The sequence below is a fragment of the Artemia franciscana genome, chromosome 15, assembly GCF_032884065.1.
Source record: "Artemia franciscana chromosome 15, ASM3288406v1, whole genome shotgun sequence".
Taxonomy (NCBI): domain Eukaryota; kingdom Metazoa; phylum Arthropoda; class Branchiopoda; order Anostraca; family Artemiidae; genus Artemia; species Artemia franciscana.
Genome location: NC_088877.1, coordinates 1561171 through 1586306, shown reverse-complemented (window position 1 = coordinate 1586306; position 25136 = coordinate 1561171). Strand labels below are relative to the sequence as shown.

General features: G+C 34.3%; 1 protein-coding gene across 1 annotated transcript in view; it reads right to left on the bottom strand.

The window, feature by feature from the left end:
- Window positions 1-25136, bottom strand: part of LOC136036691 (rap guanine nucleotide exchange factor 2-like) — a gene marked incomplete in the record, with an annotated part of 209413 nt that overhangs the window by 111289 nt on the left and 72988 nt on the right. The window contains 2 exon segments of the mRNA XM_065719002.1: window positions 9495-9677; window positions 18664-18748. Coding sequence (XP_065575074.1) covers window positions 9495-9677; window positions 18664-18748 — 268 coding nt within the window.

Genomic DNA, 25136 nt, shown 5'->3' with positions numbered 1-25136 from the left:
TGTAGTAAGGAGCGACCCGGCTCAATAGAAACCAAAACTCTAAAAAATGAAATTTTTTAGAGTTTTTTACTGTTTACTGTTAAAGTTTTTTACTGTTTTAAAAAGAAGAGTTGAGAGAAAGAGTCAAACTTTAGCGTAAAGAGCGGGGCGTTGATGAGGAGGCAGCCCCTTTCATATACGAAGTAATTTCTGTTCGTTTTAAGTTTTAATGTCGCTCCTTACTTTCAGTTGAAAAAACTTGTTTTTTTTTTATTTAATACTATTAAAGAGTCGAAATTATACAGGAAAACAGAAAGAAGAGACATAGAAAAGATGGATTTCTCTATAGGGATAGCTCACGGCCGGGTATCCCGCCTCCTCCTTAGCTGTACCGTAAAGATCTCTGTCAACAAATATAACCTCCTAGTCCAATCTACTTGGTTTGGATAAAAGATGGTGGACTATTCCCCTACAGTGTATCCCCTACACAGTATGTATTACTAAATGGACGCTAAGTAGAAAAAAGATAACTATTGTGGTATAATTGTACACCAATCCCTTTAATAGTAAAGTCAAGGTTTTCAGGATGAAATTGTACACTTTTTGTTTCAGTCCGACTCATTTTTTGGAAGGTTTCAGACCATTTTTGGTTAATATGGGCCATGGTTAGTCCTGTACTACGCCTTGAATTTTTGCAGGATGGAGGGATTCTACCTGGCTAATCTCAGGGGAATTTTCCCTGTCCCATCTGAAAGTACCTAAAGGACGTTCCAGTAAAAAAAAAAAAAATATTGAAAATGATGAGTTGCTTCAACAGCAACAACCTGGACAATAGGTCCAGAATTCAATAGAATTTCAACGCCAGAATTTCTTAATGCAATTGACATTGCTGATTTGAAACTAATCTCTTTAATTACGAAGTCAAGGTAATTAGTTAGAAACATCTTGCAAGACAAAATTAGCAGCTGGAAACCCTTATCGCAGAATAATAAAAAGCATAGAAAGTGAATATTAACTATCTGGTTAATTTTAAAACCATTACTCACCGTCTAGCAGTGTCATCAGCACACCCAGAGGAACTCCTTGTTTTCTATTTTGATGTGTTAAGAAAAAAATGGCTAATCTTAGTCTAAACACCTGTTGATGGATGGGTTTAGAAGTACGAACATCTTGATTAATTTATATATTTAACTGCTATCATAATGGCACCGTCGATTACAAAAAGAAAAAAAGGAAATGGAGACCCTTAAATAGAGAGAATTTCGGGTCCGATCCTGCCCACTTAAAATGTCAAAACACTCCCTATGGTCCACTATCTTCATATCATTCACCTTTTTTTTTCTCAACACATTTCTGAATAAGTATAAATTTGGACACGTACAATTAAGTGTAAAATTGAAAAACTGTAAAATAAAGTGATGATATTGAAATTGAGTTTTCAAGTCGTTTTCGCCATTTAATATTAACAGGCTGACAGTGTTGGAGTGGAGCCCTTCGACAAATTTGCTCCTCAGATATTGCAAAATTTGTACGATTTATCATATAATGTCTAATATTTTCCAAATAATTCGCTAATATTTTACATAATTTTGGGGGGAATCTATCCTCTCCCCCTATAGGCTAATGGTGTACCTTCTCAAAAACAAATTAATATACACGTGCCTGCCAGGGTACTCGATCTCAATACTCCAAACAAATATCTGAGTAGCTATGCATTTTGTGTCAGCCCGATAAGTGATGATTTGAAGTCGAGTATTTAGAGGCTTTCGCTATATTTTTTCCATTTATGATATATATATACTTATATATATATATATATATATATATATATATATATATATATATATATATATATATATATATATATATATATATATATTATATATATATATATATATATATATATATATATATATATATATATATATAATATATATATATATATATATATATATATATATATATATATATATATATATATATATATATATATATATATATATATATATATATATATATATATATATATTATATATATATATATATATATATATATATATATATATATATATATATATATATATATATATATAATATTATATATATATATATATATATATATATATATATAATATATATATATATATATATATATATATATATTCCCCGGCACACGGCAAGCGGCGGGGTTCTATATACGGGTTCTCATTGTCACTTGTCTTCTAACGACAGACAATTTGAGCCTTTTCTTGATGTAATGACGTCACCACAGGTTCGATACAGCCATCCTGTGAAAAATACGAATTCTTTCTTAAACTCCTGACCTATTTAGATCGTTTTTGTGGCTCATAGCTGTTCCTTGTTTTCCAACCGTAGATCTCATTGTCCATTTTTGTTCATCTTTATATCAGAAAGTTTTTTCCACGCCATTTGCTTTAGCAGTTTCGATTCACACATTATCTCACTTAATTTCTTAAGACGTTATAGATAACAAATACGTCTTTTCCAGTTTTCAACCACATATCACAGTTTAAAATTTCGTTTACAATTCAATGTGAATCTCGCTGTCGTTTGTTTTATGCCTTTTTCTTTAGCTGTTGCGATTCTCACTTTCACTAGTTTCTTAATCACATTTATCTGTGCTTCGTTTTTTTTCAATCCACCACTTAGCGCGCGCGCAAGTGACATTGTATCCATGTGCTTAATTTGTCCACCACTTAAACATTTTAAATTACCTTAAATTAAAATTAGTGCCTTGTCAAGATTACTTTTTTTTTGTTACTGGAACTTCAACTTTTGCCTTGGCCTGTGAAAAAAGAGAACACCGAACCTTTTGGTCTTAGCAAAGGCATGGTAAGCATTAACGACCTTATCCATGTCAGAATCCCAAACTTAATCATCAGAACTATCATTTTCAATTTTGGCACGTTTTTATTCTCGCTGTCGCATATCTTCTAACCCCATTTTTTTTCCTTCATTTTGATCTTTCATTACTTCAGAAAGTTTGTCAATGCCCTTTGCTTTAGCAGCCCTTATTGGTCTAGTTTTAAATGATGGTCCAGGATGTAGATTTGTTAATTATTCAGGTGGTGGGACAAAAATTTCTTGTTATTCAAACGAATTATCACTATAACACTTGTAAATTTTCGTTTTTTTTTTCTTGTCTTATTTATAGTCCAGGCTGTTGATTTTCACTCATTGTGAATTTAATTTATTAGGGCTGTTCTCTTGGTCTTATTACGTTTGATAGTTAAGGTTGGTCCAAAGAATCATTATTTGTGTTCTCATTGCCATCATTTTCAATTTCGACACGGTATGATTCTCGTAGATATAATTCCTACGTGAATCAAATAGGTTTGATTTAAATACGTATGATTCACGTAGAATAATTTTTGTTGATCCCCTTTTTCGCTCACCATCAAGTGTTGACAAGGGTGCCCCTCAAGGGTCAATTTTAGGGCCGGTAGTGTTTTAATTTATGTAAAAAAAAACTAATTTTTGCAGTTAGAAATAAAAATCCTCTTTATTACTGTCGTCTATGTCGTCCAACATTCTCCCGTCCCCATAACCATTGTTTGCCTACCTCGGATTCTCTTGTTACTTTTGCCGATGATACTACCCTTATTAATTCTGGGAGAACAGAGGATGAGGTTTCTAGAAAGTTATTGGACATCTTCGAGACAGTTTCAATTTAGTTTGATGCTAACTCTCTTTCCTTAGGACTCTTGCTAACTTCATTGTACTAACTCTCTTGCTAACTTTTAACAACGATATCTACTAAGCTTCAGACTATTGGTTTTCTTTTTTCAAGGTTTTTCAATTGTTATAATCCCTTATTAAAATAAATACAAATATTTTTGCAACTACCAGTTTTTGCTCTTTACGCAATTTTATGTCTTTTCACGGTATCTTTTCAAAGATATTTGATTATTAAAGCAAGTCCAATTTCTAACAACGATTTTTGAAACTTTTGGTTTTCTTTTTTAAGATTTTGAATTGCTGCATTCCATTGTTAAAATACATAAAAATATTTTTGCAACTACCAGTTTTTGCTTTTTACGCAATTTAATGTCTTTTCATACTGTTTCTTTTAAAAAATATTTGATTATTGTAGCTTCCTCAATTTTTAACAACGATATGTACTAAGCATGAAACTTTTGGTTTTCTTTTTTAAGGTTTTTGAATTGTTGCAATCCCTTGTCAAAATATCGAATCATCAGTTATAATAATTGCAAATGTTCATTTTTTGGGCCTTCCTACTGACATCGTACAACTGGTTGCGTTCAAACCTGTAAGCTTAATCACGTAGCGACTGGATTTTATCGAAAAAAACGAAATAATTTTTAAATTTTCAGGAATTTTTTTAGTTTGAATCAAAAAATTAATATTATTGCTCAGGCACCGTAAATATTTTTGCAGTTTACATAATAGCTATAGCGATTCCGAACTGAACTTCGGATTTTTCAAAGTTTTTTTTTTATGTCTTAAAAAGACATTGCTGATGCTTATAAGAAAAGAACAACGATTTCTACTAATCTTTAAACTTAAACTAATCTTTAAACTATATATATATATATATATATATATATATATATATATATATATATATATATATATATACAAATATTTTGTAACTACAAGTTTTTTGCCCTTTACGCAATTTAATGTCTTTTCATACTGTATTATTCAAAGATATTTGATTATTATTCCAAGTCCAATCGTGTTAGGAAGCTCTTCTGAGCTGGTCTTATGAAAAAGGCTTATTATTCAAAACAAAGTTATGATGGGGTTTGAAATTCAGAAATGAGCTTGTTCCCAGGAACATAAAATTAATTATTTATAATTATTGTCACCAAGGCCGTATCCAGGGGGAATTACGGTGTTTAAACCTCCTCCTGCGATATGTTTGTCCGACTCACAAAGAACCTAACAGAAATGAATATAAACCAATATTTGATGCGTTTAAAAAGTTGCAAACTCCCTCCCGAAAAAATTCTTTTGTAACCTCCCCCCCCCCCGATACGGCCTTGATTGTCACTATTTTGTTAATTCTGACTAATATATTGTTACGAGCCTTTCCAATTTACAGTTTTGTTGTCCTTATCAGTTAAATATTTTATAGACGACATAATAGCCTACAGAAATTCACCAGTTGACGGGCGTGTCAACGGGGAACAGAAAATAAAAGTCCGGTATTCTGGAGGAGTCAGTTCATCAGAGAGGTGACTAAAACACTTCGACAGTTCAGAGTGAGAATCCAGACTCCAAATGAAAAACAAAATCTTAAATTAATCCTACTTAATAGCATCGATTGTTCAGTTCCGGTTGAAACTCAACTACTGACTTTTCATCACGAAAAAATGTAATAAAACACGCGAGCCTATTTATGGAAATTTGCAACCACAACAAAAGACAACAACTCAGACTACTCGTTTCCAATTGAAAGTGAAAGTCAAACAGCAAGCCACAAAAGAGATGATAATTTATATCATGATGGAATACGTCGAGGATGAGTATCACAGATCAAGGCGACAAGGTCAACTTATTAAACTAATGTCGGTATGCTAAACCATAGTTAATTTGCTAATTTGCAACAGAGTATAATTTTTCTTGTATAATTAAATTCTGGTTTTATTTGTGAGAAGATTTCATGGAGGTTAATTTGACTAAGATCCTCGGCAGACGGAGACTGGTAGAAAGACGTGCATATCTGGGTGGTGCAGAATGTCAGATTTTTACAATGGACAGGATTTTAACTTTGGCACTTGTCCATTTTTCATAGACAGCCATGGTTGTATTCAGGGGGGGGGGGTTACCGGGTTTGAACCCCACCCCTGAAATTTTTAACAAAAATGCATATAAACAAATTTTTATGTGTTCGGTAAAGTTTTTTTGTAGTCTCCCCTCCCTGAACAAAAAAACTGGATAGGTCCTGACAGCAACACAGAGTCACATATAAAGAAATTTAGTATGGGGGGGAGTCCAAATATCACACAAAGATGGCGAATTATATGGACAGATGGTGTTAGTAAAAGTAGTGAGATTTCAGGAGGAGGGAGGTTAATAATCGCAATAATTAAGATTGTAATCTTGGAGATGTGATTTTCATCGCAAGTCCGACCCTTATGAACAATCGGTGGACTTTCCAAGCAGATGGGTCAGACATATAGAGTGCCTTTTAGATCACATTTTTTTAAATTTCATCCATTTTTCAATTTCTTGAGGTCCATGCCCCTTCTCCTAAAACCTAAACATTTTTTTATAAAATAAAATTGTGTTGACTCCCCGGTTTAGTTATTCTCCATTATCTCGAAAATTGTCGTTTCAAAAATGTTATACGTCTCTCTCTGCTGCCAGGGGATTGTAAACGATGCAACCTCAAGTACACCAGAGACACGGACATAGAAAAGAAAGCAGACAAATATAGTTAGTAGCCCAATACTGCCATCGCAATTTCCATCAGGCTTTGTCCCTTCCCTACTACCCACGGGAGGATGAAGCGTCAAATTGCCATTCCTAATCATCAAAGACCCCTCTTTGGGGCAAAAAAAAATACAATAAAAGGAAAAAAAGTGAGCATGATAAAAGTATTTTTACATGGCCAATTAACGTTCGCGGCGGAAACCACACGTAAAGCGGAAGTAACATTTTCACCAGTCAATTTTTGCTAATTAGCCATGCCATTTTCCCATTTCTAGAAGTTTATCACTTTTTTTCAAAATATGACCAAGCTACAAGGATTTAAAATATGATTCACTTCTAGAAAAATTGAAAAACGGGGCCTCATAAAATCAGTCAGTTCAGGGCCCGATTTTGTTTGCCCAACATGAACAACCGAAAACATTAAATTTATTCGCGTTTATTGATTTTTCATAAATATCACTGGAGAATTTAAACAACTCAAAATGTTGCAATTTTATTTATTGTCAAGTTATTTTATCATTCCATTCTATTAAATTATTTTAAATTAAATTTACCTGTTAAGTCCGTATTTGAGTCCAATAAAAACTCGGATTCAGGTGTGAGGGGAGGAGGGGACGCTAAATTCAGAAATCACGTACACCAGACGGTACATGGCAAACATGATTAAAGCTTGCCACGAGAGGTAGAACTGTACCAAGCATTACAGAAGCTATCCCACACGTAGCGGAATTGTTTGACACGCGTGGCCCTCGGAAATATACACAAGATGGCGGAAAGTGGACACCCCCTCGTTCAGATGTGTACGAGCTATCCACCACTAGTGACAAAATGGAGGGATTTCAATTTTCTAAACAAATTGCGAGCTTCCTGCTATGCATGTGTCTTGTGATGGAATGAGAGACTTTCTTTTTACAGGCTCATTCCACAAAAAAATCTGATTGGCTCAAGTCAGCGGCTTAAACTGTAAAATCTCATGGTGTAAAATTTATAATATTATTTGTAAAATTTAATGGTGATTGGCCTTAGGTGTAACGAACTAGTGAATTTAAGAGATTTATTTAATAGTAGTAAAATACTGATGAGATCAACTTCTCTTAGATGCCGGATGACAAAAGATAATTTCATTTTAAAAGGCTTATAGGCCTGTAAATAGGAAGTTCTTTCTTTCATTGTACCAGTTTCATTTTTTGGTGCATAAATTTTTATCAGCTTTGAAATATACTTGCATCTATGCCGCAGCAAAATGTAAAAAAAAAACTGCTAAGAAAATTGGTCCCATGACAAGTGACATCGACAGAAAATTGTGCCCATAGAAGGTGACAGTCGGTAGAAGAGTGAAACACCATCAGTACTGGGTCAATACCCCTCAGTTAAACAACCATCTTCCAGGAAAAAGCGATAAGGTTTCGGGCCCTGCCCCCTGAAATCTTATGACTTATATAATTTCTTCAAAAAGTACTTTTATATGTTTAATCTAACTCGCCTGTTTTGCATTTTTTCTAACCCCCCCCCCCTGTATAAATTCATACAAACGCTCATTAAGATACTACGCACTGTGCCTTTTGTTTCGGAAAACTTCTGCGAGCGCAGTCTTCTATAGCAAACGCTACTTAGATGAATATAGTCTAATTAGAACACCTAATTAATCTGTCTAATTCGTCTAATTAGACTGTTCACATCATTACTGAAACCTCCCCTTAAAAAATCCTTGAATCCTGGGTAAACTAAAGTGTTAACCTTAAAGTTCATTCAAGGCCATCTCTGCAACGGGTGCGAACTTACACGGTTTATAACAAAAATTGGCTTCGAAACAAAACAAGTCATTGAGAATTTCGAAATTTGGCTTTATATTCGCTGATTTACCGATAACAGAAAGATCAGCACTAGCTTAAATAAAAAAAGGGAGCTTAAAAAAAAAATCGCTTGTTTTATCAACAAGAAATATCGGTACTTGTGTATTATTCAGAACACACTCAATAATAAAAGTTAGGTTCTTTCGTGAAACAAACAACGATGCAGGTACATTTTAAATAAATATTTTATATATAGACGTGGTTAGGTAAGTTTAAGTTAGGTATTTGATATAATGCACACCCCGCCCCCCTAATGTGCGAATATATAGCTCAAACTTTTGATAAAGCTAATGAAATGAAACAAAATGTAATACTTTATTAGGAAAATAGTAAGATTACCATATAAATGGTATTCTACTGTCAGCAAACCGCGTATTTACACGCAAATTGACTTTTTTCAAACATGGCCTATTATTACACTTCCAAAAATGTTCCTTGTCGTAAGAGTATAAAGTCATGTTGTGTCCATTGACACACTGTTTTGTTGGGGGCAACAACCCCTTATCCTGGAAGAATATAATTGCCTCTTTTTCAGTCTTTGGCAAATTCCAAATCTTCAGTTCAAGATCCATGTTCAGACACTATCTTTCATCACTATGCGTAGCAAACTAAATTGAGTTTTGTCTTTGTGGCTACGAAACCGGATTTTCTCAGCAAAACTCTTGAGTGTGTTATGAATAATGGACAAGTACCAAATATTTAATTAAGATGTACCTGCATCGTAGTTTGTTTCTAACTTCTCTTATTGAGTGTATTCTGAATAATACACAAGTACCAAAATATCTTCCGCGACCCAGGAATAAGCCTCTTACAATACTTGTATACTGATAGATAATGCTTCTCCGCCCAATCTTATTTTAAGATTCTCCCTTAAACCCCCTCTCAGAAAGAGCCAGCGACGTCGGATTTCTCGTGCTCCCCTAGGAGGCTAATTAGAAAAAAAAATATTCGTAGAATAATGTATATGTATCTTAAAGACATGTCAGACTACAATTTTTCCTTAAAAAATTCGTCCAGGAGGCTACTTAGAAAAAAAATATTCGTAGGATAATGCCTGTGTATCCCAAAGACATTTCCAACCCCAGTTTTCCCCTAAAAATTTGTCAATTTTCACAGAAAATGCAGTTTGTTCATTCGGAACGTCCAATTGAACCAGGGAAAGGACAACTATTCTTTAGTGTTATGGAGTGGGGGAATCTTTTCCAAATGGGGGAGATAAATGAAAGATAATAAAATCACCTGGTCTTCACTTTCCACCATTCTAGCATGTCCTCTTAGCATGACAGATGGGTCCATTGCATAGCCAATCCCTTGGTAATATGGAAAATGACCCGGTACTGGCAGTATTCTCTGGTGAATTTGTTGACTATATTGGCCTTGTGCTGGATGAATTTTTGAACTCTGAGTTTCGGGATAATCAAACTAGAAACGAAATAGTTAATGAACAAAGTAAAAAAGGAATATTTTGTAACAAATTAGTCAATAACTTATAGACAGTATTACATTTTAACATATAATACAAGCGCATGGGGATGCGCGGGAGTGTGCACACGTTTCTAAGGAGCGTGAGACCAGTGTGAAGATATGTAGTCAAATTTGGAAGGAGAACAAGAAGCTGGTGTGGGGAAAGGTTGATTATATTAATAGTGTATTTTTGGGCAATTCTTCCTTTCCTTTTATGTGGTGCAGGGGGGATTCTTCAACCAGATATGGGTTATTCCTCGCTTCTTGTGCGCGTAACCTATATATTTATGTGGACCTACGCATAAAGTGTCCGAAGACAAGGTCAATTCTGAAACCCCTGTGGTTTTACATTAAAAGATTAATAAATGAAGAAGAATACTACAGATCTGATTTGGCTGTATTAGAATAAAATATTAGATCGGGTAGAGTGTGAAGGAAAAAGTTCAAATACTTTCACCAGACATTTGTTGAAGAACGGCTTCAAAATGCAAACAAATTCTGTCCCAACATTTATCTTTTATATGTATCAGACGATCCTCACAAGAAAATCATCTTAACCTAAAACAAAGGTGTCAAATGTTGACACCTTTACTACCATGGCTTACTACCTACTACCATGGAGTAGGCTATAAGGCAATAAGTAGAACATTGAGATTGAATAAAGTAAAACAGACACAAATGATTATATATGATGCATTCTTGAACTTAATGGGATAGATTAAGTTTGAACTCTTGGCTTCTTGACTCACTTATTGGACAAAAACAAACGGTGAAGAAATTAGTGCTGCAGCCGACTCATCTTTATTTGAAGACTTGATATTGTCATTGCAGACTTAACAAGACTGCACCGGCTTGATTTGACTTTTATTTACATAATAAACAAAAATATAAAGTATTACAGATATAAATCACTACGCTAGGGAAAATTCTAAATTTTGCTAAAGCATAGCGATTAACTACATAAACATTCCTAAAGACATCTTAAATTAAAAATTATGACCAAAAAACCTACATAAATGTTCCTAGATGCATCTTACACTAATTAAAATAATAATGAAAGGAAAAAAAAGAAAAAAGACAATCACCTTCTCTCAAACACCCACAGAGTAACAACCCTCACCCAAATACAATTCCCTCCAACCCAACTCCTTCAACCCGCTTCTCCCTCCTCTCTCCAGCCCTATAACCCACTCCAATCCCCTCCCCCAAGTAAAAAAATAATTCCCAAACAAACACCCTTTTAATCTTTTTTTAAACTGTGCGTAAAAAACCTACATAAATGTTCCTAGATGCATCTTACACTAATTAAGATAATAATGAAAGAAAAAAAAAAGAAAAAAGACAATCACCTTCTCTCAAACACCCACAGGGTAACAACCCTCACCCAAATACAACTCCCTCCATACCAACTCCTTCAACCCGCTCCTCCCTACAGCCCTATAACCCACTCCAATCCCCTCCCTCCAAGTAAAAAAAAAATAGTACCCCAACAAATACTCTTTTAATCTTTTTTTTAAACTGTGGGAGGTGCTTAGCCTCTCTAACACTCACAGGAAGTGAATTTCATACAGAAGGGCCAAGATACTTCAAAGTAAAACCAGATCTTACACTGTTTTGAATATCCATAACAAAGTCATCACGCCTTCTTGTATCATGCTCATGAACAGAACTTCTAAAACGTTAAAACTCATTAAATTTTCTGTGAACAGATTATGCACATAATTAAACACAAACACCGCCGCTTGATAGTCCCTTATCTGTCCAACATTGAGTAGCCTTAGAGACTTAAAGACATACACTGGTGTCTTTAACACTTTTTACGCACTTCCCAATTATTCTTGCTGCTTTATTTTGTAGAATTTACACACGCTTGTAATTAACATAAAAATTGCTGCTCCAAACTAAACATCCGTGTAATATATACGGGTAGATTATTGCAAAATATATCTTGTAAAGAGTACGTTCCGGCAGAATATGCTTCAGTCTTCTGAGGATGCCAACTCCACGTGCAATTTTGGCGGAAATAGTATCGCTGTGATGCTTCCACGATAAATTAGAATCAATATGGAAGTCAAGGTACAGCAGTGATTTAACTTGTAAAATAGGTTTTTCACCTAATAGGACAACTACTTACATCAACAGAATCTCCCACTCTACAAAATGTCAGTAAAACACTTTCTTTACATTCACGCACAGGAAACTTAAACTTGTAAACACCTCTAATCTTTTGAGATTATCATTAGCTTTTACTATTAAATCCTTAACTGATTTTGCAAATACTGTTAGCACAGTGCATCCTGCAGATAAAATCACGTCCACGTAAACTAGATAGAGTAAAGGGCTCGACACAGAGCCCTGAGATACACCACACTTCGCAGGAAAAGGCGATGAGACTACATCATTCAAAACGACTTTAAGGGACCTACCGTAAAGATAGCTCTCAAACCATCTTAGACAAACTCCATTTATTCCAAAACTTCTTATTCGATGAAGCAATACTTGGTATTCAACCGTGTCAAAAGCTTTTCTAATGTCAATAAAAATAGACATAGGTACGTTACCTGAGTTTAATGCACAGTTAACACTTTGAACCAGGTGTTGTAAGGCGTGCGTCGTGGAATGGCCCTTATGAAACGCAAACTGTGTCTGACTCAAAAGCCTATTCATCTGAAGGAAATTATAGAGCCGTTTATGTACCACTTTCTCCAGTATCTTTGAAAAGATGTGTAGAATTGATATGGGTCTCCAGTTTTCTATATCTGACTTGCGGCCACCTTTGTGAAATGGAATGACCTTCGCTACCTTAAACTGCACCGGAAAACTTCCCTTTTCCAGGGAGAGATTAATGATAAAAACTAGACAGGGAAGAATATATCCTAAAATCACTTTAAGAGCTCGAATGGACAAACCATCAACACCGGCAGAATTAGACTTAAGTGACTGCACAACTTTACGCACTTCTTCACTCGTGCACGGCTGAAATTCCATTTTTAAAGTTTCACCACAACATCATTAATTATATTGCAGTTCATTTTATTATATTTGTTGCTAACACTAGATTGCACCTTGGAGCCGACATTTGAAAAAAAATTGGCAAAATTACTTACAATTTCAGTTGAATCACCAAGGTTACACCCATCCAAATCAAAGTCTGCCGTGGTCTATTTTCCCTTACCTCCCATGATTTGATTTAAAATATTCCATGTTTTCTTCATATTACCTTTACTATCCTCAAACTTATTTCTATAATATAGACATAGCTTTTCTCCTCAGTTTATTCATCAGATTTCTCTGCTTTGTAAATAAAATAAAAGACTCATCATTAATCCAGATTTTTTTCATAAAGCCGATTTCTTAATTCTATTTGGTCAATTATCTCCTCTGTTATCCATGGTTTACGGGGAACAAACTTCTTTGATTTAAAAACTTTTACTGGACACGTCCTTTTATAAATAGAGTTAATTTTTTATATCAGGCAATCCAGAGCTTTAGTAGGCCATGCATTCTTTTCAAACAATTGACTCCAGTCTATTACACTCACTTCCACTGAAAACTTTAGATTTTCTTTTTTCGTCAGTCGAAATTTCAGGTTTTTTTTTACTGGACTCGTTTAACACTACATCAAATTTTACCTGAGAGTGGAAGATGATCAGACCGAAGAAACATGATTATATCGGAAAATCTTCAATTCAAATCAATTGAGCGAACGAATACATTGTCAATAATCGAAGCAGATTGACCTGTGATTCTCGTTGGAATATTAATCATTTGCAATCATAAAATTTAAGAAATAACCATTTTGATTAGATAGATCGAATAACTTAAGGTCAAAATCCCCCACTACTATATTACTAACACCATTCAGGACTTTATCAAGAAGCTCATTAAATCCATCAGTAAACTCATCCAAGTGAGTGCTAGGAGGCTCATACACTCTTGTAATTAAAAAAATTAGTAATTAAGTTCAATAACTACTGAAAAAATTTCCACCTTACCTAGGATTAAAAAATCAACTTGTTTAAATTGCCGACTACTAAAATTATTTTTCAGTAGGCCTACTATCTACTGCCTTTTAGTTCATTTTATTCTACTTATTACACTTTTTTCTACTTCAGAGTTTTTTTCTGAATGGGCTTCTTTTTCTCTGTCCTCTCTTCCCTTTTTGTAGTACAGATTGAACTGAACGTCGTTAAGAACTTTTGCAAACATATTTGCACTTTTCAAATATTTCTTTTGCATTTTACAAGTAGCTAGTTCACGACTTATTTACATCTAACCAAGCTAGACTTTAGAATATACCTTTTTTAGTACTTTATTTGAATTTTTCTTTTTTGGTATTTTTATTTAAGGAACTAAAGAAATAGAATAACTGTCCCCTCCCTGGATGTCGAAATAGAATTTTGCACCCCACACCTATATTGCAATGAACAGATGTCACCAACAATAAAACAAGAAAAACACTGGGGAATTATTTTCGTAAGAAAGTGGAATTCTAATTTGAATGAATATTTTGGCCCCATTGTCCAAGGGCCGTCCCCAGCAAAACATAAATATATACAAGAAAAAGACTTACAACAACATACAACCTATAAAACTAAAATGAAAAGTTTTTAAAACAGTCCTAGTATCCTTACTTCAGCGAAGTTCAACCAGGACAGTATTTACGTATGACGTCGCTATTTACGTCTGATGTGACTATTTACAACTTGGTTAATTTACCACTAATCATCTCTACTCTTTGTAGCATTCAAGCGGCATTTTCTTTCCGTTTATGTATTTTAGTCTCAATCCAAGACACTGACTAATAAAGTACTGTTTATTCCCAGAGAATTTGTCCGGAATTCAATGAGCTTCCGGTGCTTAACATATCTATCATTGTTTTTCTCAAGAATTTTAGTTTTCATTAAGAACCTTTGTGTTAAATGTCTTTTTATTTTCAGTTTCCAGCGCGTTAAAGCCATTTCTTGCCACCCCTATACATATAATATTTAATTTCAGATAATAAACAAACGGAGGGGAGGGGTTCATCAGAGCCACCTTAGTGGTATGATTAGGCCCCAGGCAAGGTGGATCTAGCTCCAATGAAATCCAGGATCTAGGATCTCTAACAATGGATCTAGCACCCTGCAATGAATGTTCACCGATTGGGAGGGGAGATTTAGGGCTCATCCTCCCAAGAAATCCCTTTGTTTTTTAGCTCCCCGTTCGTTAATTATATGTCATTGTATAATTCACAGCATTTTCGCTTTTTCCTGAGCTTGAACCACCTCCCAAAGTTGGCGATCTCCTCCAAAATTTAGGCAAACGTGCCTATTTCTTCATTTACATTACAGACCCATTTAGCATAGGTGTCCGAAGTTTCGCCACCTCGGACACTTGCTGTCCCCCAAGGCAAGTCAATATCATTTGAATGGCGTGTCAAATCAAGTAGTGTACCGGATCCGATGAGGGTTAAAACACTTTTCCAAAAGTATTAAATCAGCATAAATTTATTACACCTAAGGTTTGTTGATTCCGCCGTACAAATTCCTAATTTGGTAAAACTAAATAAACATGTATATTTACCAAGGTTTTGTTTGAGTACCAAACAAATCCTAAGAATTTTTAGGGCCGATCCCTATATGTAATAGAAGCCTTAGTCCCAGCAAATATACTGCACAATTCATACATTTTGTAGCAATCCACAACGTCTTAATAGAATGCTTTCTGCGTTCGAATGTAATAATTTCAAGTTGGAATTTTTTGCAATTTAGTGCGAACCAAGACACTTGTAAACTTAAAATCAGTTCGATAAGTGAAAATTAAATAAGTACTATGCTTATGCGAAAAAAAAAATTATGTGAAAATGTGGAAAAAGTTTTTCTCTCGAATTGTCAAAACAACTGATGGAAATATAACTTCAAAATAAATCATATGCTACTCAGAACTAAGGGATACACTTTGGCCTGACTGAACTAAGGGATATACCCCAATTCTAATCTAAATGTTACACCACAAACCAGGGCTGCCAACGTAACTGCCGACGTAAAAGAGTGCAAATCAAAGCCAAAGAGAGTGATTTTCGCTAAAAAAAAAAAAAAAAAAAAAAAAAAAAAAAAAAAAAAAAAAAAAAAAAAAAAAAAAAAAAAAAAAAAAAAAAAAAAAAAAAAAGTGCAAGTCAACAAATTTTCACATTCCCTCTTCCACATCCGCTGTGAGGTAAACGAGTGCATTTCACATGAAGTGTGCAAGCTGCCAAACCTGTTCTTGGTGTTAAATGCACTTCTTACAAAATTGCCAACTACCAACACTTAAAGCGAATGAAAACTGACACCGAAAAAGAGTGATTTTAACTTTTCCGCATTCTCTCAGAGGTAAAGAAGAGTGCATTTCATACGAAAAGTATGCAACTTGGCAACCGTGCCACAGACACATGCTCAGAAACAAGTTCCCATCTAAATAAGAGGATACACGACAACATTCAACCTAACCCAATCCCACAGTGGCTGGCCATCAATGGGTCTTGTAGACGACCATCAATCAAGTGTGTTGGAGTGCCATAAACCAGGAAATGGTTATGAAAGGCTTAATCAAACACAATACTTCAACTGGAAATATTCCTTTCGTCAAACAATATTTCAGAGGGTAAGCTACATCATCTTTATCGGATATGATTTGAACAGCTGATGGTTTTAAACAAGGCTGGCTAATTGACGTTCTCATAGATCTTTAAAAAAAATTGAATTTTATCTAGGATTACATAAAAAACAAGTTTTTTCAACTGAAAGTAAGGAGTAACATTAAAACTTAAAACGAACAAAAACTATCACGTATATGAGGGGGGTTGCCAACTACTTAGTACCTCTTTACGCTAAAGTTCGAATTTTGTTCCAATTCTTTAAAAATGACCCCTGAATCACAAAGGCCGTTTAATTAGAATAAATAGCTCTTTTGAAAGTACTAAAAAAAACTTTAGCGTAAAGAGCGATATACTAATGAGGGGGCAACCCCCTCATATACGTGATAGTTCCTGTTCGTTTTAAGCTTTAATGTTGCCCCTTAGTTTCAGTTGAAAAAACTTTTAAGATCTGTGAGAACCTCAATTTAGCCAGCCGTGTTTAAAACTTGACAAAATGTGGATGACACCCAAACCTTAGAGAGTGGTCCCACATTTAGTGTGGTAATTTATCCTCCTTTTAAGTTTGACTCGATTTTTCATTTCTATTTGTTTTAGGTTTTACCTATTCGTTGCTTATAATTTCTGTTCGTTTCAAATTTGAACAACTAAATGGCATTATCTCAACGTTTTAGATAATATTCGGGCTCTTTACTTTTTTTTGATTTTTTTCTTTTAATTAACAACAAAAAGTACCAACAAATTTTTGCGCCGTTCAGAGGCAAGAAATACACCATATTAATAAAATAGTTTCAGGCAATAAACGATCCAGAGAGACACATGTTGACTACACAGTTACAGGATAGTACAGTTATAGGATACTAAGTTTATGTACGGCTGGAATAACTCCAGAAAGCTAAACGATCATTATTATTTCCTTTCAATTCAAAGTCACGATCAAGATAGGCGATTCTTTTACAATAATATTTCGATATAATAATAATAAATAACAACAATTTATTTATTACCCGCAAAAACACTATAAAAGTATTAAAATGTGGAGTAAAAACAATGAAATACACAAAAAAGCATAACATACAAAAAACGAAAAAGTAATGACTTTAGAAAATTTTATTACATTAAATAAACCCAAAAAACTAAATAAACACACATAAACAAAAAACGAACTACAGAGAGAAAAAAAAAACAACGTTAAATACAAACAAGAAATGAAATTCACAAAAAAAAGACAAAAAAAATCAAGGTCAACCAACGAATATGGGCAACATTTTTTTTGAAAAACCCAATTTGGATAAAGGGGATGTTATAGTTATTTTTTCTTTTATTTTCACCCAGTGAGTTATAGAAGCAGTGGGGAGATATGTAATAACGATTACAAATAAGGAAAAGTCGATCCATGTTATACACTGATTATACATGTATTCTTCTTATCGTTTATTAACGCATATAGAAACTTTTCATAATCGATGTATCTTTATTAATTTCATTTATTAATAATTATTGGAGAAAGGTGGCATGTTTAATCCTGGGCCTCCAAAATGGCTAAGAATATTAAGACAAGGGCATTAGCTTGAAACTTTCAGGGCTACTACTAATACTACTGCTACTATTGCAGCTGAAAAGGAGACTGGTTGTGACTGCAACTATGAGAACTTCCAAATGCGACAACTTTTTACTATGACTGCGAGTGCTTGTAACTGCTATTACATTTATTTGTGGCTACTTTCAGGAAGTGTTGAGGGGGATGTTGAACCTTGAACAACACCATTTGCGCTTTACTGAAAACAAATTATATTAGAAATATTCTTTTGTACATTCAACATTGAAAATAAAAATAGAAATTACAGTGAAACAAAACTTTTAACTGCTGAACTTTCAGCAAGTTAGTTAGGGGGCAATAGTTAGTTGCTATCCAAGGGGAAAAAATGACCGGTTGATGTAATGTTGACAAAACAGTCACTTGATACTACATCCAACAGAGTGAAACCTAATAGCTACGCTCTGTGGGACATTTACAAACAGAATGTTTGACCCTTTCAAGAAAACAGTACAAGCGTTTAATACTCTGATCATTTGCTAAACCTTCCTTGCTTTTTGTCGATCATCTTTGAGATTTTACTTTTAGTTGAATTTTACTTTTTGTCGACCATCTTTGTGATTTTACTTTTAGTTGAAATTTTAGTTTTAGTTGAGTATGTCAAGGAACAAGTACTCAAAAAATCAAGATTTCCTTTGGTTCTTCTGGATTGCAGCACTATTTCATCTTTTGGGGATAACTATGACTTTTGTCAGTACCAACTGTCGAAAATTACAAACTTGGTTACTTACAATTAAAATTTCGGACGGTTCAAGCACAAGACATTCATTCTCACGACGGGGTCCTGAATTGCTGCTAGAAGACCTCTTCCCAAAACTGAAAAACAAGAAACAGAATTAGAATTTTTTATATTGATATGAAAAGAAAAAGCAATCTCTCTAGCCATTCCAATTCCTTATAGGGATACAAGGATAGCAGAGTATTATGCACAAGTATAGGTCGTCCTTCAAAATGAAAGTACATTCTCAGTATAACACTAGTTTTCAGTCCAGGTGCACCATATCCAGATATTAGTCATACTGAGCCGGTCGATCATGTCCGCGAGGCCACTAAATATGATCTTACTAGATGTTAGCTTAAAAATACAACTGCTCAAAACTTGGTTTTCCATGTAAACAAGCAGGACAACTTGAATCCAGATGGCCAAACTGCATATATCCAAAAAAGGAGGTATCGGGGCATGCTTCCACGGTGTGAGAGGGAGTAAATGCTTGAAAAGTTTATTTGAGGCCTCAATACCTTAATATTGGCGTGTATTTTTTAAATGAATTTCTAAAAAAAAATCTTCAACTGATTCATGAATAGGGATAATATTTCTCTTTTACAGCTAAAATGTAGGCTATATAAAGAGGGCACTTTCAGTCAAGAATACCCATTTTGTGGCACCCATGATGGATTTCAGATATTCTACTTTTGGTGCCAGTTCCATGCATCAAATACCAGACTCAAGTAGGATTGCCAAATGGGGCACATTTGCGCTATTTCAACGCTTTTCTGAGGATGCTCCGCATTTAATTTTTTCAAATTAGGGCATTCTTTTAGTAGGGGGAGGTTAGTTCATTTGGCACATTTTCCCTACAAAAATGGAGCTTTTGGCGCATTTTCACTAGAAAAAATGAAGCTTTTGGCGTATTTTCACATTTATGACGGCGCAACTTTAAACCGGACGTATGGTAACCCTGGGGTCAAGAACCAGTGTCTTTTCGCTAATATTATAAGGGAAAAAACAAATTTGATCAAAATAAACAGCAAAGACTGACCATTACCCCCCTCCCCCCCAAAAAACCCTTCATTATATAAGAGCTAGAACATGGGTAGCTACGGAAAGGCACACTCTTTAAAAGCAATAAACCTGAAAAAGTTGCGCGTGAAAAATGAAACTAAAAGTAACAGACTATAATTTTTAAAGACACCTGCATTTTTGAAATTCAATACCATCAAAACTATATGAAACTGGATGCTTGATCCGTCAAGCCAAAAAAATGAATTAAATGCAAAACGACGGCTTTTTTCTTCATCTTCTAGCATTCACTTACTCCTTCATTGGCCATATTTATGGAAGTATTTTTTTTTTTATAAACTTACAAAACCAAAACACATCTTTCCCAAAATACTGCCGCACTAAGAAAAACTTTAGTTTTGTAGACGTACGGCAGTAACAAGTAAAAATATATATATTTCATTACAAATCACAACATAACCATAATCAACTCAAACTTCAAATCAGCAAAATTTCAATTTACAGTACTTTCTAGGAAATACGGTGCTTAAGGTGAGCAAAAAGTATGTTCCGTACAACCTAGGATATCCACTTTTGACAAAGCCAACCAACTCAAAACGTATCCGAATTAAGAAACATTTTATCCTGCTAGTGTACTAGTGCTAGTACTAGTATACTAACTAGGACTTGACTTGTCCATTCAGGATCTAATGTCAACTGGTTCAAACGTATATATCGCTCTTTACTTAGGTAGGGCAATAGCACTGTCTAAGTAAAGAGCGATGTGGGCATAGCGTATTATTTATTTATTTTTTTGTTTTTTTTTTTGTTGTTGTTTTTTTTTTACCAGAGCTATTCGTATAGGAGTTGTCTTAGAATCTTCGAAATAGGGCTCATCGACTAGAACATACTTTGGATTTGAACTTTACGGAAAACAAACTACAATTTAAATTTTTCACTTTTTTTACTTTAATAAATAAATATTATCAAAATTTTAGGGAATAAATATCAGTAATGTACATTAAACTGATAATCCACGGTCATTAGATTTTCTTCTTTTTTTCATTAAAGTGCAAATTATGTTCTGGTCTTGAGAAGACATGGGGGTTATCAGCCTTACTCATGTTAATTTTTGTTCGTTTTGAGTTTGAACCCGGTTATTTATTGTAATTTCTGTCCCTTTGGGTTTCGTTTATTTATTGATGGTGATTTATGGTAGGTTTATTCTTTGAAGATTTTTTAAATTTATTTCTGCTCATTTTTGGCTTAATGGAGTTCATTACTTTTCCTTGAAAAATCATTTTGTGGAACAAGTTTTTACAATAAATCTAAGGTAGAAACTAAGGATCTGCAAGAACGCAAAACCAAAAACCAGTTTCGAATTTTGAGAGCTATTAGCAAAGAGTAATTGGACCTTGCCCAGTGAGGTGGGGTTCAACATCTCTGAATTTTTTTTTTTCCGTTATTTTCCGTTAGGCCTATGTTATTAGTGTACTCTGAATTTATCAGCAGTGGAATATTGGTTGGTGGAGACGTTGGAAAAATTCTTTATGATGGGCTTTTAGCTATCTTGAAAACTAGGTGAGTTAGGTAAAAAAAAAAAAACTTTCAGGAATTAACCCAGAGCCTGAATTAAGACACTGGAAAGGTCTTTTCAAGATCCTAGGGGTACTTACGTGTTACAGCAATCACACCTTAGTAGTAAAGTTAGGTTAATCCTAATGAAATATACCAAATTATGATGAAAATATAATACTTCAGTAGGAAAATTATGGAAACTACAACAAAGAATTGTGGAAAGCAGGCCACCCAGAACGCACTACATTAAATATCTAACCTAAACAACTACTTATTAAACATTTAATTAAAATATACTGCATAGTAGTTTATCTCACTGAGATTAAGCTAATGATCTCAGAGCGCAGACAGAGAAACTGGTTTTACTCAGATCAAGAACAACACTGTGGTCTCTATAACATGCAAGTACCGTCCTAAGATTTGAATAGGATTTTAAGCCACATTAGGATTGTCCACCAAATTCAAGACCATTTGCCAGTGTCTTTTACAGAGAAAGGGGGTGGAGCCAAACATGTCAAAAGACCTTTCTAGGCAACAATTTAGGCTTTAGGTTAATTTCCAAATGTCCCATTCACCTAACTCAGCGACTTTACAAGATAGCAAAAAGCCTATTATTTGGAATTTTTCGGAACTCTCCTTCAAAGTGTTTTCTTAACGCATGCAATTCAAATTGTCTGAAAAACACAAGAAAGTCTCTTTGTAAATGAAAGGTTTGATTTCGGCTTCAAAATACAGAAGAAAACAAAATGTTAAATTGTTTGAAAAATACGTACTCTTCTACTTCCTTTTTTTACGCGCACACTTCAAATTGTCTGAGAACTGTTCGTCAGAATTTATTTTTAACATTTTTTACTCTTTGATTAATAAAGGGAAATACAACAAAAATAGATTTTATGCCCAAGTCTCTACTTTCGAACCACTGAATAGCAAGAAAGAGTGTTAAGCATCTGTGGGAAAACACAAAAAAAAACCTTTACAACCATGATAAGGAACAACAATGCTGGAAAAGAAGATTTAGAATTCGATTCAGAATGTTTAGTTTAAGCAGACTTTCAAAGTTTTATATATTACAAGATCCTTTGTGGATTAGTTACACCTTAGAAGAGTAACACTGTTATTGTCCATTAAAAGCGCTTATTTACAAAAACAGCCTTTGACTTAAATCTATACAGCTTTCTTACAACAAGAGCTTTCTACAGCTTTCTTACTTTCTTACGTATATGAAATGGGTTGTCCCCTCCGCAATCCCTCGCTCTTTACGCTAAAGTTTGACTTTTTGCCACAATTCTACTTTTTAAAACAATTAAAAGCTTTAGCGTAAAGAGCGAGGGATTGCGGAGGGGACAACCCATTTCATATACGGAGTAATTTCTGTTCGTTTTAAGTTTTAATGTCGCTCCTTACTTTCAGCTAAAAAAATTAGTTTTTTTTTATTTAATTGTCCATTAAAAGCGCTTATATACAAAAACCGCCTTTGACTTAAATCTATACATCTTTCTTACAACAAGAGGAAAACTGGTCTTGGAATACAGACGCAAAACACTTATAGCCTACTAATCAACAAGCTCACCACATAGAAAACCTCCTTTTCGGGGAGTTGGTCGGAGGAGGTGAGAGAAACTGATTACTTTTGCTTCCAGCCTCGCAATTTCCTTTCGAAGCCCTCCTGTTAGAGCGAGTGCCTCTATTATATTCAACGATAGAGGATGTCAAACGATTCGGTACTTCAGTACTTTGGGCTGATGCCCGACGCTCACTTGAGGCATGAAAAGAGTGCCATCTTTTGATGGTTTGAGCTTCATCTTCTTGTTTATCTTTAGAAGTCCGCGTGTGTTTGCGCATTTTAATTTTGAACGAGACGTCAACTTCAAAGATAAATCGCGCTTTCCAAAATCACCAGTTCACAATATAAAACATGTTCTATTAAAGGATTTTTCTACACTTTTTAAGGGAAAAGGTGTAATTGAAAAAAAAAATGTATCTATATTTGTCTACTGCACACGGAGAAAATTATACTTTTATACTTTTGAATTTTACAACAAATTCTGAAGTAGACTGGGTCTTCAATGAAATATCGTCACAAATTTCGATGAAAAAAGTACAACTACAACCTTATATCAATAACATTCATCATCTGCGCACAAGAAGGGTTGCAGATAATATAATGTTCGGATATGAATGAGAAAAAAAACTTTATACACAGTCTCCTCAATAAGATTCGATGGATCAATGAACTAACAATCCCATCTGCAATCTCACATTAAAACATAATCTATTTCAAATTTAAGAAGCACGAAGTGTACGACCTCCATATTTAGTAAAACTATCACTACCGGAATATAACGCTCCATAATGGAGTGACCACTACATACTGGCATTTTTGGAGAAGAAGTAGCCGAACTCCCACATTTCAACAAATACAGCGCAAGTTCGGAGTAATGTACTATCGAGTCGATACTTTTTTCTGTCTTTCTCTGGCGTTAGGCTGTATGGAATGAATAAACAGGCAACATTGGTGATGCAATTTGTACAGACCACCCTGGGAAACTTGTTAGAGCGAGGGGAGTCTAACATGGACATACAGTGACGAGGATACTGCGACCACCAAGTAGAACATATTTGCCCTTTCTTATAGGATTTACTGAACGAGAACCATTGGAACACGAGACAGAATTGACAAATAAGTTTAATTTTGTCAAGAAACAAACAGAACAATTGTAGAAAGAAGAAATGAAAATTCACGAGGACTTTCTGTTGAACTCTCTGGGGTAGTATTTCATTTGATGTACTTTATTCGGCGGTGAAAATATAACTCTAAAGTGACAGTAAAGTCAGAATACTATCTATATACCAATGGGACAAATGGGACCAAATATATACCAAATGGGACCCCCCCTATTCTGTCAAGGACTAAGAACTTGCGAACTATGCACCAAAAGGGCAAATGACTGTATTCGACGTGCCAACTTCGACCGTGCCATTACCAAACATCAAATATTAGAGGGCAGTAAAACCCTTTTCGATTTTTTTTTCTAACTAATCCTCTTGTGGACGGACCATAAATTTAAATATACCGCAGCAGCGTTGCAACCTCGAGTACTTAAATATATTTCCAAGCACCTTTTCATGATCAACCAATCAAAATCGATCATTTTCAATATTAATATTAATATCAATTCTTGACAAATAATTTGTTAATATCATCAGAAACAAAAACAAATAGTTTTAATAAATAATAATTAATGGAAGTGCTTGACAGACTGTGATAGCTTGAAATTTTTTTTGTAGGGAATGTTTTTTTCATTTTAGAAGACTAGAGTTAATAGGGGATGTAATTTCTTCTACTGCGTAATATTTTTACTATTATGTAAGAATGGATGAATATTTATTTTAATTGAAGGTTACAGGTATTTTTTTTCAAAAGTTATGAATTTTTAAGTAAAATAAAAACCTAAGATTACTAGATTCAGGTGTCCGTAAAATTATATTAAGTCCAACTGATATGTGTAGGCTACTTAGCTAGACATCTACGGCCAGGGGCAGATCCAGGGGGTGGATAAAGAGACACGTGCCCTCTCCCCTAGAAGGTCAATAGTCTCACTAATTACATACTGAAGGGATGAAAAAAAAACGACGACGGAGCCTAAATTTAGTTGGTGCACCCCCTCCCAAAAAAAGAAATAAAATAAAAATAATTCAGTACCCGTCCCTTTCTGTGGCTAAGTCTACTGATTTTTTGACCAATTATAACTTACTTTCTCTTTTATAAGCGATGTTGATTGGTCCAGCACCGTGAAATTAATATATAGCGCCATAAAATTAATATCTAGTCAAGCACACGTGTAAACAGGGCTTTGGGAAAGTTGAGACAACCACATTTCATGTGGAGGAACGAACACTAAAGAA